Raw genomic sequence first — 22130 nt, 5'->3', positions numbered from 1 at the left:
CATACACAAGTATTCTTATGAAACTAAAAATGAAGTTCTACAACTAATTATGATGAGCCAGACCTAAGATATTTTTATGAAACTTTATAAGATGAAATACTTGGATGTAAAATAGAAATAGATTTTTATTGAAGAAATGTCAACAATTTTCCATTGTTGCATTATATGGCTTAAAGTTGCACAGAAAATACTAGAAATGATAAAATGTGTGTTTGCTGTTTTCATATTCTATATTCAAATAAATGTACTGATGTGAAATGAATGATAAATCATTCCGAAATAAATAATACCTTTAAAACTTACAGTTCTATAGCACGGATACAAGCAAACACAGGTTCAAGCAGTTCGCATGCTGTAAGTAGGGTATCGCTTCTAGACCCATCGTATTGCCAATTTCTAAGCAAATTAACAACAATTCGCAGAGACATATACATAAATAAGAAGCATGCATCTTATTTAATGTTTTATGTTTATAAGGTAGCGCAAATAGCAGAATTACTTCTTCTGTAACTGAACTAGTATTTAAAAAAAAAAACTGAATGTCTCTGTGTGTAATAGAGATCAGTAAATAAAAGCTGATACACAAAATGAAAGCGAGGACTAGAGAGCCTACATACACTTATTACAATGAGACGGCAGCTTGTCTTATAAGAACACGCTGAAAGCAAATATATTACAGATCATTCTATCATTTGTCTTCAAATCAGGAAGATATATGTATAATATATATAATAAAATCTCAACGACACCAATTATGCATTACCAAAATATAGGAACATAAGATAAAACAATAAAATTTTACTGTGCTTGTGGTTTCGTGGTTCATCTTCATTGTAAAATTTTATATCACTTACATTAAGTGAATTAATGCTTCACTTAAATTCTCTAAGTTTAACAAGCATAACCCCTAGGAGAGTATCCAGACCGTTCTCTTTGCGGAAGTATTTTCAAAGTACAGCAGGAGATGTATGAGTACATGTAGTAACATTTCAGTACGTCGTCATTTGTTTACACACGTGTATGTAAAATGTTTGTTTATTTCTTCCTACTGTTAGATCTAAGCTAATGCTATATCTACGTTGGTCTTCCAACTGCCAAAATTGCTTTCAAATATTAATACAGAACGAAAAAAGCTGACTTTCATCGGTAAAATAATTACTGTTCTATTTGCAGATATGGAAAGTCTTAAGTTTATAATATTAAAGAAAAGATTCCCAACTTTTCAGTCGAAGCAAGTTAACGAATTTATAATCGCTCACTACATTAAAGAAAATGAAATTGAAGGAAATAAGGTGTGATGCGCTCTGCGTTGCTTACAAATTAAGCTATTATTTACAATAGATTTGTGTTTCGCGTAACAATTATTTTCAATGCAGAGAAGTAATTAAGTTTATAAAAAAATATGGTTTCAGAAAAAAAGTTACGAGACATTTAGGCGTGTAAAATTATAAACAAGGGAAAAGCAGATAATGTTCGTATACTCAAGGTCTGACAATCTCAAACAACTTTATACAGAAATTAAGAAAAAAATGTATATTTGTAGAACTTGATTATACTTTTCTATTTTATGCTATTTTGCTTGTTTCTGTTATTAACGGAACCAATATATATAGTCCTTACGGGCAAGTAAAATGATATAAGATCACGTAAATAATTTAAATATGGTTTACCGTTTATTTACTTATTTATTTATAATAATTACAGTCACCAGCAGAAAATGTATCAACTACATATTTTTGCCAATAATTTCAGAATAAAATGGAAAATTGAAATTCAGTTCTCTTTTACAACACAAATGTACTCTGAACTAAAACTAAATTCTAATTGGTTTATATAGATTGATAGATAATTTACTGCGTTCTTCTATCATATATGCACAGTATTGTACATGGCAAGTAAATGCGTAGTTCTACATATTTAACTCATTGCATTCCAGGTCTCATTTTCCTATGTGCGTGCTGCAATAGCGGTTTCATTTACTATTAAAATACAGTCTAGACTATTATATAGGGAACAGTTCTTGTGCACGCATGAGGAGAGCATTCACATTACTGATAAAACAATTATTTGCATTGTGGAACATTTGGACTAAAAAAGGGAAATTCTGATGTCTGAAAGGATTTTATGCTGCTTTTGTTTGGCAACACTGACCGGAGATCAAAGAGAAGGGTTTTCCTTTTACGATCTCGAAATAGATCTCGAAGTTGCTAATTGTTTACCGTCAAAACAAACACATGTGTGTTGTAATTGAATGTACCCTTAGGCCTGCCATCTACTGAGACAAAGGTGCTGTCATCTAAGGAGAAATAGCAGAACTAAGTCTTGCCTTGCATCCACTAACAAATTTCATCATCTCCAGGATTAATACGTCCCTTAATAAAGTATATGTTTTCATGACCTTCACATGGATATCACTGGTACGCAAGGGGTTAAGAGTATTACATTAAACTACAATATGTTTGCCTCTTTACAAATATTGCACACACCAAATACTATGCTACAAAAGTTACTATTTTCTTCTGTATATTCAGTAACAGAGTAAATACAGTTCGATAAAAGTTATTGTCTTATTACTTTTATATTTAAATTTTCCCAAGACGATTCTTTTTCATTCATCAATCGGTTTAAGTGAGGACGTTTCTTTTGTTCGAGTATCTTCTTCAAAAGCAATGAACTAAGAAATACGTATGTGCACATGGAAGTTTATAAAATACTAAGAAACGCTTTGCATAAAATCAGACTATGTTGACAATGGTAAAATATAGCATAGATCTCTTTGTTAGTGATAAAAGTTGTGACATGTAGTAACGGTTTGATAGAATTTACTATTCGCACTGTAGTATTTCGTATCTACAACTGTGTGCTTACGAAATTCACGAAACGTAAACTGTAGATAAGAGATTATTACACATTGACACTTTAGTGCCCAGTTGTAGTTACGAGTGGATTCAGAAAGTAATGCCTCCAACTCGACTACTTGGTCAATAGTACCGCAAACATTCTGAACTGTTTATCATTAATGCACTGCTGTTTAGGCTATAGAATTTCACTTGTTTCACCTTCCCATCTCTCATCTTTTCAGAGTAATGGAGCAATCCATGTCATCCAGTGTTGATGTCCGTTTGAAACAGCGGGCTGTCATTGAATTTCTGACTGCGGAAGGTTGTATGCCCAGCTACATTCATTGCCGGTGATGAGTCGTGAATACACCATTAAAAACGAAGCATCTGCCGATGTAGTAACCGCCAAAAAAAATTGAAGTTGTCCTATCTGCAGGCAAGGTGTTGTTGACATTTTGCCTCATCCTGCCTATAGTCCGGATCTTGCGCCCTGCGACTTTTATCTCTTCCCCAAACTTAAGGATCACCTTAAGAGCCAACGCTACAGTTGTGACGCGGAGGTGGAAGTAGCATTTCAGCAGTGGTGACGCCAGTAGCCACCACAATTATTCGCCCACAGCATGAAAAATCATGTTTCATGTTGGCGCGAGTTGCCCGTAATATGTATTATGTTGAAAAATGATGCTAGCAGTTGTAGCTGATATTGCAAACTTTCCACTGATACCTGCATCGCTGCTATCTGTCAAGCACAAAAAAGGATATCACCTTCGAGGCATTACTTTGAGAATCACCCTCGTACCTGGTAATGAAATATATAATGTTTTATTCGTTCGTTTTTCTATCACTAAGTGTAGCATCTCTAATCTATACACCCACATTGAAATCTGAAAATCATTAAGATATATGTATTGCACTGACACTGTAAGGCTAGCAGTGGTGATTAAACGGATACATAAGTTACAAGTGAATACCCTGAATGTCAGAGATGTGTTTATAATACGGCATTAAAATAACATTATTTGAGTTATTTGAATTTGTATTTCTTCCATGGTTCAAGTTTACGTCCTAGTTTACCTACACTCCGAGTTTATAGATGTATTATTTGATAATGTTCTAAAGAATAACCGACTACCTAATCATTTCAGGACAGTATACATATTTGCTGGTGACTGTACTCATAGGTTAAATAAATTTCTTGCCCATAAAATGTTAATACTTACACAAGTTACATTTTTACAAAATAACAAATTTGGAAGACAAAATAATTTAAAAGGAGGATAAAAACTTATCAAATACTTTTAAGCAACAGAGCGCAGGCTAACAAGATTTTTTTGCTTTTTTAGGAAGATACATTATGCAGTGAAACATACAGTGCTGAACTGAACATTGTTACGAAAGATTATTTGAAGAAAGTTATGCTCGAATAACACTCGTTGTGCATAAGGCTGCAAAGGACTCTTGCTTTCTTTCTCACAATAGAAATATAAAAAGTACAGGAAATTTTCCGAATATTTTACTTTCATTAATTTATATTCCAGCATGTTTAAGGAATACTTATCCTGTTGTTGTACAGTATACAAATATTATTCAGGCAAACTTCGGACAGTATAGATCTTTCATTCTTAATGTGAACGTAGATGATAGTAAAACTATATTGACACTAGCATGAAACAGAAAAAAAATGCCAATAAAATTACAGTAATGTTTTTGCTAGTGTCTGAACTTAAGATTTTTTTATATAAACTCCACATTTTGGTTATTACCAGAAATGGTAATTCCTCTCACTTTTGATGCTGCAGTATTTCAAGAAAAACATCTAGATGATGACGCTTTTTGTTTCAATGAGTATACTATAATTCAAGTAATAATACGTAAACATCTATTATGGAGGTTGGGACAACATCGCACTAATGCTATTCCAACGGTTGCTTAACTATTAGTGCTGTTTAAATACTGTATATAAGTGTCATGACATTTAACTTAATTAAAATCGGGTAGAGTTCTGTCACATTTAGAAGTCAGTTTTCAATACCTAATACAAACTAAAGTTATCAGAATTTCATCTCAGTTGAAAACCTCTGTTAGTACAATATTTTGAATTATTATTATTATTATTATTATTATTAGAAATATTGCCACATATCTACGTTTTAAGCACAATTTAGAAATTACATAATAATTTGACAATTCACGAAATATATTTAATATAAGGCTACTAATATCATAACATTATTAATTTTTAAATTAGTTTCTATTTCCTGTAATAAATCTTTCAAAGTGTGTGAAATAATAGCAACTGTTACGTATTTAAATTCAAATTGACTTTATAGGTAATTAATAGTCACACATATTTATTCTCAGGACAAAAAAAAAAAGTATATTTTCAGATAGATAACCTATTCATATTCTTCTTATTTTAAATGAAAACTTAAAAACTCTATCTTAAATTACGAACTCAAAGAGGCCTGTTTTTATATCCTTATATGTTTGTTGCTTTTTTAGAATTCATACTGCTTTCTCGTAAATTTTATCTATCTGAACATACGAAGATAAATATAAATAATAGACTAAACGTTTTCTTTATTTGCGAACGTAATAAGCATCAAATTCTTCGTTGTCCTAGCTACAATCCATTTTGTATCTGAAAGTGGTTGAAAGCTTTTGAAGCACACAAACTCTTAGAAAAAAAGTTAACATTGAAATGTGCTTTAGAGTTACAGGCCAACAGGATAATAACTTTTTTTTTTTTTTTTTTTGTACGAAAATCGCTAATCCATAGTAGACTGAACACTAAAGGCAACGTCGTCCCTTTCCTTTTTCCGCGACTGTCTAATAGGAACATCCTGGTCTCCAAAGGGTTTTTTAAATTCATTTTCTCCCTCCATTTTCTCTCTCCCTTTCTCGTTCTTCCACTTTTTTTTTCCGTATGGAAGCGCAGAGAAAGAACCAAGAAGCACAGCATGTGGATAAGCAGGAGTAAACGAACCCAGCTAGTTGACCTTTGAACAGGGTACCCTTCAAAGAGAAGCAAATAAAAAATCTTTCCAGATTTTGGTTCACTGCTGCAGAAGCTCACTATTTAACAACGAAGTAGTTACGAAAGGGGGTTGGGGCGAGGGGAAAATCCTATAATGAATTTTCTCGTATTTACTGCCAAATATAAACTTTTAGCGTAGCTCTATGTATTCGCACAGAGAAACCAGAACATCGTCCATTTGGATACTGAAACAAAGAATTTACTTTCCTCCAGATAGTTTAACAAATGCAACAACAGAACACGCTAGTACAGCATCACTTGCTATTACACTAACATTGCCTATTATATTTATTGAAGTATTGAGAGAGTAAATAGTCCTTTATTTCAATGTCTAAGTTTCTACCTCTTTCTGTATTGTTAGGTATTAGGAATGCTAACTTTATTATTTTTTGAATGATTTTAACACACATTTTAGAAATCTTGCTAATATGTTAGCTTCAAGGGTACTTCTAATTTATTCTTTCTTATTGAAGCAGATATTAATGATAATTTTCCTATTAATCACTTAAATATTCAAATTTCTTATAGAAATGCATAGTTAAGTATAAGTCATGACTTTAAAATAACCTTAACAATTAAATAGAAGTAACATTGTTGAATTGCTTTCAAATATTGAAGATAATACAACTGAAATATCAATATAAAATTTCGTCACGTTTCTATTATTTAAATAGTGGAATAGTATAACAACTCACTATGTACATTCAGAATTTACTACTAAACACATGATTATTTCGTCTACAAAACATTGTTAATATTTCCTGTAATGTTATTGTTTCCTGTGATTATTATTAACAGTAGCTGAATAATCACATTTCAGTAAAATTATTTACACAAATTGCTCATACACTTAAGATAGACAGCCGAGTTAACGTTTAACAGCTGTCATTAAGCAATTGACTAATGTTATACAGCAGCTTAAATGAGTATACTGCGTTTTTAAAGATTATTTCCGATTAGAAGTGAAAATTTATTGGAATAAAGTAGGAGGATATTGGATATTGAATTAATCTATTTTATGTTAAAATATTCTTCTGTACAGGTTTTATCGATGAAGTTACCAATGCCTTGCATTTCAGATCTAGATACATTTATATATTTTGAGAACTTCCGCACCAATGAACCACTTTCTGAGATAGCAAAATTAAATATATATATATATATATTATATGAAGCCTATTAGGGGAGAGCGAGCATGCTGAGGTGTGTATAAGAGGGTGAGGAAGAACATACCTCAAAAGCAACTCCCTCAGAGTGGCCTCATCTTCCTCCTGAATTTCTTCCTGCGTTTCATCACTAACCCTCCGGCGGATTTCCTGAGGTTCTGTGGTCAACTCGCAGGCGCCAGCCTCTTCGAGAGGTTCGGGCGACCCGACATGTTCGCTGGTGCCTTGCAGTTCCAAAATATCTCCAGGGACCGGGTGGATTTCAGCAACTTCTTTTTGTTGCTGCGATTTTTTCATGGGTTTAACACCCTTCGTTTCACCCATTCTCCTGCCTGCTCGTATGTATGAAATGAAGCAGGCAATAAAAAAGAACAAAACACAATCGAATTACAGAAGACTCCATACTCACATTAACATAGAACAATCGAGACAAGACTGTTGACGAATTTCCACAACGCTGTCGTTTTTAGTAATGCATATTCATTCAAACCACAACGTTGTAGCATCATGTACAGCAAAAATATATTACACCCACATACGAAACAGTTCAATGCATTATAAGACATTGGACAGAAGATAAAGATATCAGGTTCAAAATCCTAAAATCGCAAGGGACTTCGTCGACCACAGTGAGCTGAAATGGAAGGTATCTTACTCACGAGGAAAATAACACGATAATTCCTATGATGGGAGAAGGAAGAAATGACAGCAACCAAGTAAAGGAGAGGGATGAGTGCTCTGATGAAGAATGGATGAGATGGAGAACAAAAGACATTGAGAGCGGAATAAAAAGAAAAGTTGCTAGATTAAAGCACACAGACCTAGTAAAAATATTCAAAAGTATAAGGCAAAGAAATTACTTAGAAAGCAAAAGAAAAGATAAATGAATAAATTGACGAAGAATACGTAATATAATACAATTAACATGTAATGCTTTACAAACATAATGTTCAAACACGTGTAGGTGCTAGCTCTCTAATACTACCACGAAATTAAAGCTCTCTATTTTATAATTATCGAACTCAAAGTCCTCTCAAAATTTGAACAATAAAAACAAGTTACAGTAACGTAGTAAAACGTAGTAAAAGAATTACTGATGTCCCGAAGAACTAATTAATTCAATGATATCAAGTAATTTCCACAGGAATAAACACATTGAAGATCAATTCTATTAGAATGCATTGGTATACGTCTAGAAAGAACCATAATATTCCTGGTATTTTGTGATGAAGACAAATTGTAATAACATGTCGAGTTTTATACACAGCTATGATATTTTATCAACCAAAAGCCAGCTTCAGACTTACAAGTGGGCTGTGATAATTTTTTGAGACAGAAACAACCACAAAGAGAGATAATTATTTTGCTCTCTTAGGCACAGAAAAATAAACCACAAATCCACAACCATGTCAACATGATTGTATCTACAGAGCAACCCTGTTCTCTACCGTTTGATAAGAATGGTCTATGTGCAAACACAAGGAGAAACAATTCCTACACGCACACCGAAACACTACACATACCTTGCTTTCAACTGAGAGTTCTAGTGTATTTTCTTTTACCAGGTGCCTACAATGATAGCTAAATGAAATGAAATCTTTGAGTTTTACGTCCCACGGTTATGCAGGTTAGGCTAAAAGAGATGATGAGTAGTGAATGAAATGGTGGAATGAAGAAAGTGGGAGGAAACGGGAGAACCCCGAGATAACCCACGGACATGATGTTTGTCCACCACAAAGTTTACTTGGCGGGGGCTGGGATCGAACCCGGGACCCCAAGCACCAGAGGTGAACGCTCTACCACTGAGCCACCGCGGCCCCCTACAATGATAGATTTAAGATTCTCTACATATGGTAGATTAGTTCAAGAATATATATCGACGCCCTCCTTTGAATCCATGACATTTGTAAATGACCCTTTATCGAAAGCTTTGATTGTTTACTTTTAGGTATTTAATAAATGTGTGCATCTTGAACTACTTAGGAAATTTGAAACTAGTTATCTAACTACTAACAAAGCACATACGTGAAAACTAGTGTTTAATCGTGTTTCGAGTGCGTATTTATCTTTTTTTATAATTATACATTACACTAAACTTAATTACTAATGCAATAAGTTTATTATTATGACATAAATCTATTATTAAGAATGAAAGTGAAATCTATGAAGGTCTTTACAGCAAGAGTCCAAGATCTTTAACAACCCATTCTCCAGATAGCATTCTTCTATTATGTATTTTACAGCGTTCTGAGCTAAACTAAATATTTTAATATCATATCACAGTACTTCAATTCTCAGTTATTTACATAAAAAGTTCATGCTATCAGGACCGGCCCTAGGCAATTTGCCGTCCCATGCAATGACAACCATTCCCCTCTTTCCCCTTATCCAGAAACAATAAATCTTAAAAGCCACGATTCTAAGTATTTTACCCCATCATGAACAACAAAGGGGAGGAAAAGAGCTCTCGCACTCAGAAGAGTCTAAACACTACAAATACAACCTCGTCGTCTCTGTTTTTTTCTTTAAACAAACACATCTGTAGAGAAAACATGGAATACTTTTTTATAGAATTCAATATCGTGCTTCAATCTCAATATATCAGTTTGCAATTCCAGTGCGACTAGCTGTTTTATCTGTATTTTTTGATTCTTCTTCTACATCTGTTAAATTTTTTTTTTAAAGGAAACTTGTTTGCACTTTCAATGATAAGGAACTTGTTTGTGACAAAGACTAAGACTAGTTTTCATATCAAAACGGTGATAACTAAATAAATGAGAGCTGCTGTTCGAGAACTGTACTTGTATTTGACAACAATCAAGCAATCAATTCATGCTGGGATTTGACCATTTGTTTTAGTACTGTCCATGTGATCTTAAACTGATGCGACCTAAACATGATTTATGAGTATAGTATTCAAATAGAAGGTCAGCTTAGTAAATTTAACTACCATCATCATCATGAAGTCTGTTTCCAGCAAGAAATATTTACTTTAAACAAGACAGATTAAAATGGCAAATTTTGCTGCTCCTTGAAACTTTTCGCCCCATGCAAATGCACGTGTTGCACATATGGTAGAGCTGGCTCTGAATGCTATGATTATTTGGCTAGCAAGACCTAAAAGCAAACGCTAAAAATTCACCGGTAAGTTGTTCGGTTTTCTACCGTTTTCTTTTCTTTCTTCTTTTTATATTTATTTATTTATTTATTTATTTATTCTCTGAACTTAATCTAAGGAGAATAAGACTATGAAAACTATATTTCGTTATTTTAATAAAAATGAAAGGAACATAACATTGACTAAATACGTTTTTTCTCAATATCGATAACTCTTATGAAATATTTGTAACGATTAAGGAAGTGAGGGCATCATGTGTTGAGGAGATCTTCAACTGATAAGATTCTTTCTACCTATGCCTTGCTGAACGCCAATTCTCACTTTTTCAACTGAATTGAAACTACTAGTTCTAAGTTTCATTTCCCTATAGACTGTTACTTCATTAGACCAATTGAAGAAATAAAAATCCGAGTATTTAAACATAATAATTTTGATAGTTTGAAAACTTGGTGACTGTATATTAATCAATAGATAATTATAGATTGTTTCTAAGATCTTCGATTCAAAATTTTGGTATCTAAATCTTAAATATTTTAGGATTAGACTCCCGGAAAAAGATTGTTCTAAAACCACTTTAAAAGGATCTATGAGAATGAAATGTCAAAATGTTCATATTTTGAAGAATATATTATTACAGGGCATTAAAATCGTTCTTCCAATCAGTACAAAATTGACAAAACTTGCGAACTGTTCATTTGATATTCATTTCCTCGATTCGGTTCTAGGAGTTTTTAGTCACAAGTTCGATACAAACCACTACACTATCTTTTCAGTCAAACTCGTGAAATGATATTAAATCATACGTTAAGTATTGACTAGTGCTTTAAGTATATGAATATAAGAAGATTGTTGGACAATTAGGTAAAATATATGGTGTACATTTACTTCAAGAGCAGTTATAAAATCAGTACAGGAAATTTGTGTAGACATTGGATTTAGGTTTTAAAAAATGGTATCACAGTGAAACGAGAGTAAAAATTTTTAAATAGATTTTTGTTAGTAGGAATGAAGGTGAAGATACTTGGACAGAGTTCTTTGAGGTAACAAGTGTTAAGCATGAGGTATCCTCCATGAAGATTTAACATATGTTCCATTTCGTCTAAATTCTATAATCCTCTTTTGTATTTTTACGTTGACACTTTTTTTTTTTTTTTTTTTTTTTTTGAATAACGAGTAAACAATGTTGTTCATTTTAGATTTGGGACTAGGTGTACTTCTTAAATAAAAATAAAGTCTGAACAAAAGCTGGTGTTACAGTTTCGACAACACATCATTGCATTCATCAAGGCTCATTATGTAAGTACAATGTAAGATTAGCATATAATCTTCAGAAAATGTGAGATGACTTATAAAAAAAAATGAAAGGAAGAATCTCATTGGTTGTTAGAACTGTAAAAATGAAAAGAAGAATCTTATTAGTCATGAGAAGTGACCTTTCGTTCTGTAGTTTTAGATTGTACGTCTATAATGTGTCTGAAGAAGGCAATGATACTGTCGATACTGTAACACAGAGTATTAATAGTAAATCTTTGCTTTGGTCAGATCTTATTCTTTTTTATGCAAAAGAACGTACAATAATTGGCGTTTCTCTACAGTGAGAAGAGATTAACAGAAGAGGCATCCCTAAAATAACAACATCAATTACTGTAACAGTGACCATCTTTCTATCACTTAAAGGGTGCACTATACTTGAGAATGTCACACTTCACTGGCAACTTAATGATGAAATAAATCCAGTGCATCGCGCAAAATCATTACTGAACTTAAGGTAAATTAAGATCAGATTCACAATGAGTGACAATCTACGTAAATAACAGTATATGCAGAACTGAAGATTAAATTCATCTTTACGAAAACCATATACCAAGAAGCGCACGATGGAACAACCTGCAACAGTTAATCTGGTAGGTACATGGTAGTAAGACAAATATATGAATATGGTTCAGGAAACATCACCATCATCCATATCTATCTACGTACAAAGGTATTAGATTGTACTTAGTGAATGAAACATTGAAGCGAAAGGTTTTATTAAAAAGTCTATATTCATTTATGTTTAACTGAAAAACCAGCCAAAATTTTCCACAAGATGTATGATGTTTCTGGAATCACAAATGATCAGTGTCTCTTAGGAGTGAAGGTGTCTGCTTATATTGTGTTGTTAAGTTTGTGTGGCAGGTGTATTTGAAGAGAATGTTACAATTGTTCAGCTGTATGAAAAAGGCTACATACTTCGTTAGCACGGTTTACTAACCAATTGTTTAGTTGTCTTCAAATTTTGTTTATAATTATTGATGTTCATAGCAGACCGTAACGCATTCACACACATTATATCTAGCTCATTTAATTTGCGTAAGGATGTTTCTAAAGTCCAACCGGATTTGAAAGCGGCATGGATTGCAAACGGAGAATCGTATCAACATGAACTTGTACATTATATGGGATAATTTAATATTCTTGAATTGGCAACATTATGCGTTAGCATTTCACAAACAATAAGCAGTAAGTTGGTAACAAAACAGTGACTATTCAGGAAAAAGCTCAGCGTGTTCTATAGTCTGCTGACGTTAAGTTTACTTGTTGTAGTGCATAAGTAGTTCCAGGAAATTTATAGAATATAAATCCCAAGGAACAGAAACGATTAAATGTGCTTTAGGAAGTTCAAAGAACAACACAGTACCAAGTTTGATGTGTGGTATACCATCTCTATAAAGCATTCTCCGAGGAAGACATTATTACTGAAAAAACACATAGGGCTTCTATCAATACTCCAAACTTTTAGTTATAGAAATAAACAGACGAGGAATACATAGTTTTGTTAGCTTTCAACACGTGTTAATCCTTTACCTTCTTTACAGTCACTGCAGCAGATCATTATGCAGTTGTTTTGAAAGAACATACACACACACACACACACACTTTATATCCACTTGTCGTGTACGTGTATAGGAGTGAAATATTATCAGGACGCACTAAGACAGATGAGTTGGTCGCATTTCTTGCCTACAAGGTCTCTCGATTTGAAATTCTACATCTTGTTGTGAGGAAATTATACAACTTTTTGTGAGGCAATGTTAAAATGAAAATGTATGCGCAAAAACCTTTAAATTTGCACGACCTAAAAGAAGGGGAAAAAAGATGGTTAATCAAGACTTTCGGAATGAAGATCATTAACTTTACTATTTTGGGATTCCTGAAGAACACAAGTGTGTTTGTATAGGAATTGAGCACACAGTTGGAGATCTGGCGCTGTACAGCTGTGCGTTATTGTCAGAAAGATGAGGAGTGGTAAGGTTCATATTTAGCCATAATACAGTAATGGAGGTGGTGTAGGGGAGAATACTTCGGGTATTGTTTAATAAATGCAGGACATGTACTTCACAGTTATGTAATTAGAAAATTTATGTTAATAGTGCAAGTTGTTTTTTCTGCTTATAAAGTATGTAGTGAAAGTCCTTTTCGACAAAGAAAATAAATTGGAATGGAATATCGAGAATTTTTGTTACGTTGATAATGTGCACTGATTAACACGAATTACACTCACGAACTCATTATTCAAAAGACTATTTCAATGTGGGTATCTTAAGACATATCGAAGTCAAGACATTTAGATCGAAACTTTATGCAGCAGTGTCACACTCAATATTCGAAAACACTTTTATATATATTACTTTCTCCTTTCGAATGTTTTGAATGACTGTTCAAAAATATCTTTTTAAATATAGCTTGACCAAACTCCAGGGGGTGATCCTCCATACAAAATTAAAGAAAAATTGCTAATAAACATGCGTCCAAAAATGCCCACTTTCAGTTATAAACGTTCGAAAATGCAAAACATTATGTTTTTAAACGTCCTGGGTTGAAAATTATGGGGCCTATTGCAAGCGTTTCAACGAATTACGCAGGATTCGCAATTCTCCGATATCGGTGAAACGAATGCTCTATTAGTACTTAAGAATGTATCCCTGTTCCCCAATTTTCTGGAGAATATTTATGTTGAGCGCATACTAATTCCTGTGTAATCCCTTGAGCCGCTTGAGAGAGGTCCCCTAGTCTTCAAGCCAGTGCGTTTCAAAACATGATATTTCGAATTTTCGGCGGTCTGTAACTCTGAAACAAGGCATTTTTCGACACACGTTTGTTAGAATTCTTTTCTTTCATTAGATATAAGCAATCACCTCCTGGAGTTTGGTAATTGAGTTTCTAAACATACTGTATAGATAGGAGATTATCATATGTAAAATATCTCCCTGATATAATTTATTCCAAGAACTGCAAAAATTTAAGGAATTGTAAAAATATCGTCTAAAATACGAAACTTCTGAGTAAACACCTAACTTTATAAGCAGAAACTTCTAGTATCAACACAAATTTGCTAATTATACAACTATAATATAGATATAATGCATTTATTTAAAACATACCAGAAGTATTCATAAAAAGAAAATATAAACTGAATCATGGGCCTTACCAATCCTTATCCTTTTGAAAACGATGTTCTCAAGGGTTCTAAGGAACATTTTAGAATTTATTTCGTGTTGATACAACTCTTGGTTTGGAATTCATGACTCTTTCATATACGGTAGGACTCCAGAAACACCATGCATTATGATTATTTGGTAATATTATTGTTAAAAATAAAACAATTCACAAGATCCCACTATTTTCAAATGTATTCTTTATCTATAGCGTGAACGAAAATTTCCAATAAATTTATTTTCTTTCTTCTGATAAACAGAGGTGTTCGTGGAAATTGTGCCAGTAATATTCACTACACCTTCTTGTGAGATTGGAATTTTTTGTGTATTCATTACGAAAAATGTTTGGTGGACTCTAAGGAGACACTCAATTGTAAGCCATTGTAAAGAGTTGGGAATTGTAACATTAGTATTTTCAGTGTGAAGGAAAGATATGTGGCTGTCATATGAGTTCACAAGTGGTCATATACTGGTTATGTATAAGACACATCATGCAGGATTTCGAAGCGTCGGTAACAAAGCTTTTAACGCACCTGTTCAATACGCCTTCCAAGAGTGACTCTGAGATGGTCCAAAAAATACATAAAATAACATGGTGGAAGATTGTGTCGTGATCATGGGGAAAGTCATATTGACTCCTAGATACATAACATGCTTATTTCCATTTGTTATAACTCTGTAATGTAATTATCAATTTGTAATTGTAAATATGAAAGAAATAACTAGGAACATCAGAAAGTACTGAGATTTTTTAGCCACACTATACTTTAACAAAGCAAATTTAATATCTCCCCTCCTTTCACTCCATACTGTAGGTGTACAGTTTTTGGCCAAGTGATAATGAACTTAACAAACAGTAGAACAAAACTTAAATTTTTCAAATAACAATTACAAGAAAACGAATGATTTCTGACCCACTCCCTACGCTAGCGACTGAAACAAAACGAACAAAGCCTGTGGATTAATTAAGTTAGATATTCTTAAGGGTATTTATTTCAAAGTTGGTCGTCCGCTTGGTTTTCGACAAAAAGCCTAATAACAGCTACGAAAATTTAAAAATCATGAATTTTTAGGACCACTTTAAAAGGGTATAATAGAGTAGGGTGAGTAGAGTAGAGTAAGGTAGGGATAAGTAAGGTAGGATAGGGTCAGGTTAGCTTAGGGTTACGGAAGTTTGGACCCATTTTGTTAAAATTGATAGAGTGCAAGTTCTCGTCTCTGAATAAGGATACCAACTGCAGTGTGTCTGCACACATGAGCCATGTTCGGAATACATATGCTCGTTATTTTCCCACAATCTAAAAAGGCGGTAACCTTGCGCGAAATTGTTCCCTCCGCTTGCCTAATAGTTCCATGATCATATCCGCTTATGAAAAAAATAAATAAACACAAGTTATCACATATTATCAAACACATAAACGAGCAAATTATCCACTTTTTTCCGATAAATTTTCAAAATTTTGCTAGAAACGGACGACCAACTTTGGAACTTAACCCTTCTTAAGAAACTTAAAGCATACATAATTTTGTTTAGGACGAATGTGAACTTGGAGATTTAAAAAATCTTACACTTGCCTTGAAAACTATAAAATGCACAAGAAAATAGCAAAACTTAGATAAGCATAGTACAAGGATTAATAAACTTTAGAATCAAAAACAAAGGTTAAATATTAGTAAGAAATGTACCGTTTATTGCCCACTGATAATATAAAGATTTCGAAACGAGATTATCACCAGTATGGAAGATTATATGAAGAATTAGAACTTCCCACCAAAATATTCAATAAACAAATCAAGCCAGCGAGAAAATATGAACGTATTTTCCTACTAAATAAATTTGAAATCAAGATATGACTAAACAAATTTTTATTTTTATTATTTAAAAACTCAAACACGATAAAAAAGAATATTACAATCTTAAAATAATAAAGAACAATAATAAATAATATGGAAAGTTTATTTTTTTTAACATATTTGTAGGAATATGACATAATGTTACTCAGGCATATCAATGAAGTGTAAATGAAATCAAGGGTAGAAGTTATAATAGATATGCCTAAGTAGAACTATGAAAAACTATTACAGCACATTTATTGCAAGTATACGTATACCGTGTCTTACACGATTGATACAGAACATGGTAACGTAATAGTACACGTTAATAGCCAATGTAACAGAGTATCAGATACAGTAAATATAAAAAAGTAATTACTTAAAATCAACACATGAATACGATAAATCGCTGTAAAATGAAATAGACAGTCGTAGACGAAAGTTCTTTCCATATTTATTTTTTCTGTAGACGTACACAGAGGATGGAAATGACAACACACTATATTAAGGGACAGACACCTAAATTTGGACAGAAAGCTTCCATACATTAATTACACACTACACCAGCGTTTAGAGACTTGACTTTGTAAGGGGAAACAATGGTAGTTGTAACTATCGGAAGTTCGAACGAATTATTCAGAGCATGATTAATCGATAATACAATATCAATACATTTTCCCCACTTCAGATTAAGACGTTGTTCTTTCTTTTTATGTACAGCAACTTCCATAGCTCGAGAAAGAAGCACGAAAATTTGCAAAGAAGAAAAAAAAACTACGTGAGACATATGCTTCCAAAATAAGGTGCAGTACATAACAAATGTGAAAATTCGCTATGTTCGGCAAACTAGGAAAAAAATAGGCAGGAAATAAGGAATAAGCTTACACATAATAATGAAACATGATGTTTGATGTAGCATACAACACATACCTCATATGGAATGGTTGCACTCATTATAACAGAATCACAAACAACTCGGGCAATACATCAATTGAGCGCACTTCTTTAGTAACAACTGTCATGCGGGCTTACGTTTATGTCGACGAAGTCCGTTGCACGCTGCATGCCAAAGTAAACATTGTTAAAATTCCTGTAAGTGATACTGGCTCCGATTTTTGTCTGCCAAAGCAGAGATTGTTATTTACTTTCGCAAGTAAGTCTTTTCCTTGTTGTAATTATTAGGAAATTATTATTATCATTGTAAATACGAAAGCTGACAATTGTAAAGTTACAAGACAGTAAATATTAAACTTACCTGCTCCAATCAAGTAAATTAGTTTACGAATATTCATACAAAAATTAATTTGAAATAAATGTATATTATAACATAGAAATCAGTTACACACAGTCAAGGTTATACGAAACAAATAATAAAAAAAAAAAAAATGTACTACTTGTTATGTTTCAGAACCTTAACAATGTCTCATGACTGCCGAAGAAGGCAATGTTACGGTTCCGAAATATTTGAACCCAACATATGTTTTGAGCCTTGGCAGTGTGGATCGTGTACAGTTGATGGGAACAAAGAAAAACATGTACAAAAAGATGTTCTTAATGAAACCAGTAGTTACGTAGCACAACTATTATTAAACTTATTATAACTTTTGTTTCTACCTTACACCTACAATGATTCAACACGAAATGCAGCTTTTAGAATCAAGTTTAATTTGCAATGATTAAATACAAATGAATATTGAAGATTAAGCAGACGAGTCTCCAATATTGATAGTATCTGTAATTACTCCGATGTTTCATATATTCATTATGTAAAAGCTCTTATGTAACGCTATCCCATTACAACTTATTAGATAAATGAAAACTTTCTGATCAGAGTATCACATTTATTAAAACTGAAATAATGTGTAGAAATTTCAACAACGTAACGTAGTCTTCTTCAGCAATGCCGGACTGGCCAAGTTGAGGACCCTTGGCGCGGGTCCCTAAAGGCCCCCATATTATATTATATTATATTATATTATATTATATTATATTATATATATATATATAATATATATATATATATATATATATATATATATATATATATATATATATATATATATAGAGAGAGAGAGAGAGAGAGAGAGAGATGTATAAACTTAACATACCAGTTGCAAAACATAAGTAACAAAATCATATTTCCCGCATTGAATAAATATGTAGTGCAAAATAGATCACAAGAAAGTTACAATAATACTGACACAATCAAAAGTAATCGTGAAGTTACTGATATGAGCAAGGGGGCTCGAGAAGACTTCTTTCGGAAAAACGAACTTAGGCTTCCGTAATCTTTTTGGTAGGAAGACTCAAGAAAACATTTGCGACAACAAAAATTAGACCAAGGTCTACAGGTCCTGTTCCTCTTGATCCTTGCGGGGCTCCTCGGGGTTCGGGCCCTTCGCGATTGCCAAGTAGCCAACGTGGCCAGTCCGGCACTGTTTCTCAGACACAATGAAAAACATTAAGAACTCAAACACTTAATGGAAAAACATCTTCTGAGTTTTTGATTGAGGGTCACAGAAAGACAACATTAAGTTGTTGAAACTGCTACACATTACTCCAGTTTTAATAAACAAGTGCACTACTCTGGTCAGAAAGAAAGCCTTAAATATCTTATATGAGTTTGAAGAAATAGAAATAATTTTCGAACAATAGCTGTTGTAAGATAGTGCAATGATATACGACGGTTTACTACAGTAATTTGAAAATTGAACCACCCATGCAATTTAATGGGATGTGGTAAACTCAATGTATTTTAAGTTAGTGAACACTAAACAACCAAGCAATCAAGAGTGAATAAAAAAATGAACACCAGAATTGTAGAGTTAATTTCTAAACACATGTCTGAATGTAAAGTTTTAATTGACACTTCCAATCCTAAGCCCTAGTAGGGTTCGGAATACTCTATTAATGAAAACCGACTAAGTCCGAGTCTAACTCAGGTATTACATATGAGTCTTTCAAATACCTTCTGCGAGAAGTGGTTAGTTCTCGGTTATGTTGGAAACTTATTTGGGCTCCCATTATCATTGTTTTCTTAACATGTAAACGATGAAATTGTAAAGATTTTGCATGTTCAAAGCTGTTATTAATTTTGTTGTTTAGCGATACTTCGATGACAAACGTAGATGAATGTTTAGTGTTATGGTGGTTTTCTTTTTTTTTTCTTTCTTTTTTTTTTTTTTTTTTTTTTTTTTTTTGTAGTAAACATGAAGGAATATGAATGGAGAACACAGTATGAAGCAAGGACATGCCATCTTATTTTCCGAAACCACTATATTTTCCAGAAGTTCAGGATATTGGGGTAGGAAAATAAAAGAAGCCGTAGCAATTTCGAAAGAAGGTAGACAGAAATCTCAACAGAGACGTTGGCTATCAACTGAGTAACACCTGGATTTTCCTAATTCAAAAGCAGCACCCAGCGACTAGTCACATTCAGTAACCGGGCTAACAACTGATTGGAGAATCCACTAACCAATCAGTGAGCACCAGCCACCGACCAATCACAGCCAGTCTTCAAGCCAACACAGCAGCGTTGTCGTTCGTGTAGTGTTGCCAGTCTAATTACTTTTATAACACACCTTGTATAAGCCAAGAACTAAAAGTGTTAAATTAGTGTATTAACTGATTGCTTGTAGGTGTTTCCTTGGTGTGGCAAGATGGAGACTCACCAACAGAAAGTATTCTGAGTTTTCAATTCAACAGCTTTGATTGTTACAACTGTACAGAAAAGGGGCGTATGCAAGGAGGGGTTCGGGATTTTCTACCCTGAGCAAGATATTATGCAAAAATAATCATTCACCATATTAAAATATGAAGTGTTACGCACGCATAAATCATATGAACTTAGGAGTTTGAACCCCCTTAACAAGCTTCTGCGTACGCCACTGGTGCAGTGTGATTTGCGTTGACAATACAGTACTGTACCCCCTACAGCTGAGAACGTTCGACGTTGGCACAAACAGTTTATAGAGATTGGTGTTTACATAAAACGAAATCCATAGGCGGCTCTTGTTTTTCTAACAAAATGCTCAATGGATCAAGCAGAGTTTGACTATCGAGTGGATATACGCCGTGCGTTCAAAAGGTAACTAGTATATTGGGCATTTATGAAAATTGTGTACGCAAAATTTTGCATTCAGACATCTATTTTACAGCACCTCACAATTTCCTTATGAAAAACGCGCTTCAGCTTGTTTTCTTTATTTGTGATATTTTGATTAAAAAACCATTTTGATCATAATGGGCCGGAAAGGCAACCCTCTAATCGAGACCTCAATTATTAGAATCATATAAGGGAGACATACAAGATTGTGCTTTAAGTACATTAAGCACACGATAACTCTTGAACGAAACCGAATTTTTGAATTCTGTTTTTTTGCAACAGATACCCCTATGGAGTTTATCCCGTGCAGATTAAGAAAATAAGAGGAAAATTTTTACATCTGTTAGTTCACATGACATAGACCCAGAAAGCTCCTGACGCGCCTATTAGAGACAAAGCAATGCAGAGCGTTTACCATGTGTTCGTCGATACGCTCGCTGGACGTAGTTCAGCCGGTCGCTAACAGATGGTGTTGGAGAGGCTCAGGCCCAAAAAGGACTATCACACCAGTGATTAGTTAGTAGTTCACATGCTAACTCTTGAACAAAAGCAAATTTTTAAAATTCTGTTTTTGCAGTACATAGATAAAGCAATTTTCTCGGCCACGCTTGGAGTCAATCCCGTTTAGATCAAAATTGTTTTATTTATTTACTTATTTATTATTTTTTTTAGCAATAGATAGCTAGAACAATCTCTTCCGAATTTGTTAAGGAAGTCAATCTTGTGCAATTAAAAATATGAAAACCACTTCTTTATTTCTGTTACTGCCCACGATAACTCTGGGATGAAAACAAGTTTTTGATTTTTTTTTTCTTTGCAGTAGATAGCTATATCTCGTAGCAGTTTGTTAATAGAGTCGATCTCATGCAGATTAAGAATATGGGGACTAGATCCTTACGTTTTGCGTGATCTCTCTTACTGTCTTCACTAGATTTTATTTATTTATTATTATTGTTATTTGTCTAGTGAATAGAGGTTATAGGAAAACAAAAGCTTGTTGTTTTATGCCATTTTGAAACAATGTTAAAAAACGGAATATTTTTTTCTTATTTTCTTTTTAGAAAAAAGGAAAAAGTGTCTTTCAAAAAAAGATTAGGATTTTAAAAATTTTTAGATTTCTGGGCTTTCGGCATCTATGATCATGTTAGTCCGTGACGTACGAAGGATCACGTCCCTCGGTGATCACACTATCCGAGGAAAGAGAAGGAAGAAAGGATTGAGGAAGGAAGGAAGCGACCTGGGACCTGTATGTTAGGTACCATCCCGGCATTTGCCTGGTGTGAATGAGGAAAATCCAGGAAAACCTCAATCAGGATGGCTGGCCTCAAAAAGTTTTTATACTTTTTCGGCTGAGTGGTCGTTCTTAAAGAACCACAATATATTAAGGAATAGCTTTGTATAATTAATTTAACAGACGACTGAATTATGTGTACTTGGATAAAAAATAATAATTGGATATATGAATGGTGGATGGTTGGAAGATTGGATAATGAATAAAAAATGAAATGAAATCTAAGTTTTACGTCCCACGATTATGCAGGCTAGACTAGAGG

At 33.4% G+C, this 22130-nt stretch overlaps 1 protein-coding gene across 22 annotated transcripts in view; it reads right to left on the bottom strand.

Annotated features, from left to right (window-relative positions):
• The window catches only part of Glut1 (Glucose transporter 1), a 942408-nt gene that overhangs the window by 201675 nt on the left and 718603 nt on the right, over window positions 1–22130 (bottom strand). For 16 of the 22 annotated variants that reach the window (XM_081744229.1, XM_081744226.1, XM_081744233.1 and 13 more), the window contains exon 3: window positions 7111–7375. The exons of 5 other annotated variants lie outside the window; for them this stretch is intronic. In XM_081744229.1, coding sequence (XP_081600355.1) covers window positions 7111–7367 — 257 coding nt within the window. In that variant the 5' untranslated portion in view covers window positions 7368–7375. Of the gene's footprint in view, window positions 1–7110; window positions 7376–17402; window positions 17532–22130 lie in introns of all 22 variants that reach the window. One more of the 22 variants, XM_081744246.1, reaches the window with a different exon arrangement.

This window comes from Thermobia domestica, chromosome 17 (genome assembly GCF_964235325.1).
Source record: "Thermobia domestica chromosome 17, izTheDome1.hap1.1, whole genome shotgun sequence".
Lineage (NCBI taxonomy): Eukaryota > Metazoa > Arthropoda > Insecta > Zygentoma > Lepismatidae > Thermobia > Thermobia domestica.
This window is presented reverse-complemented; position numbering and strand designations above follow the sequence as displayed.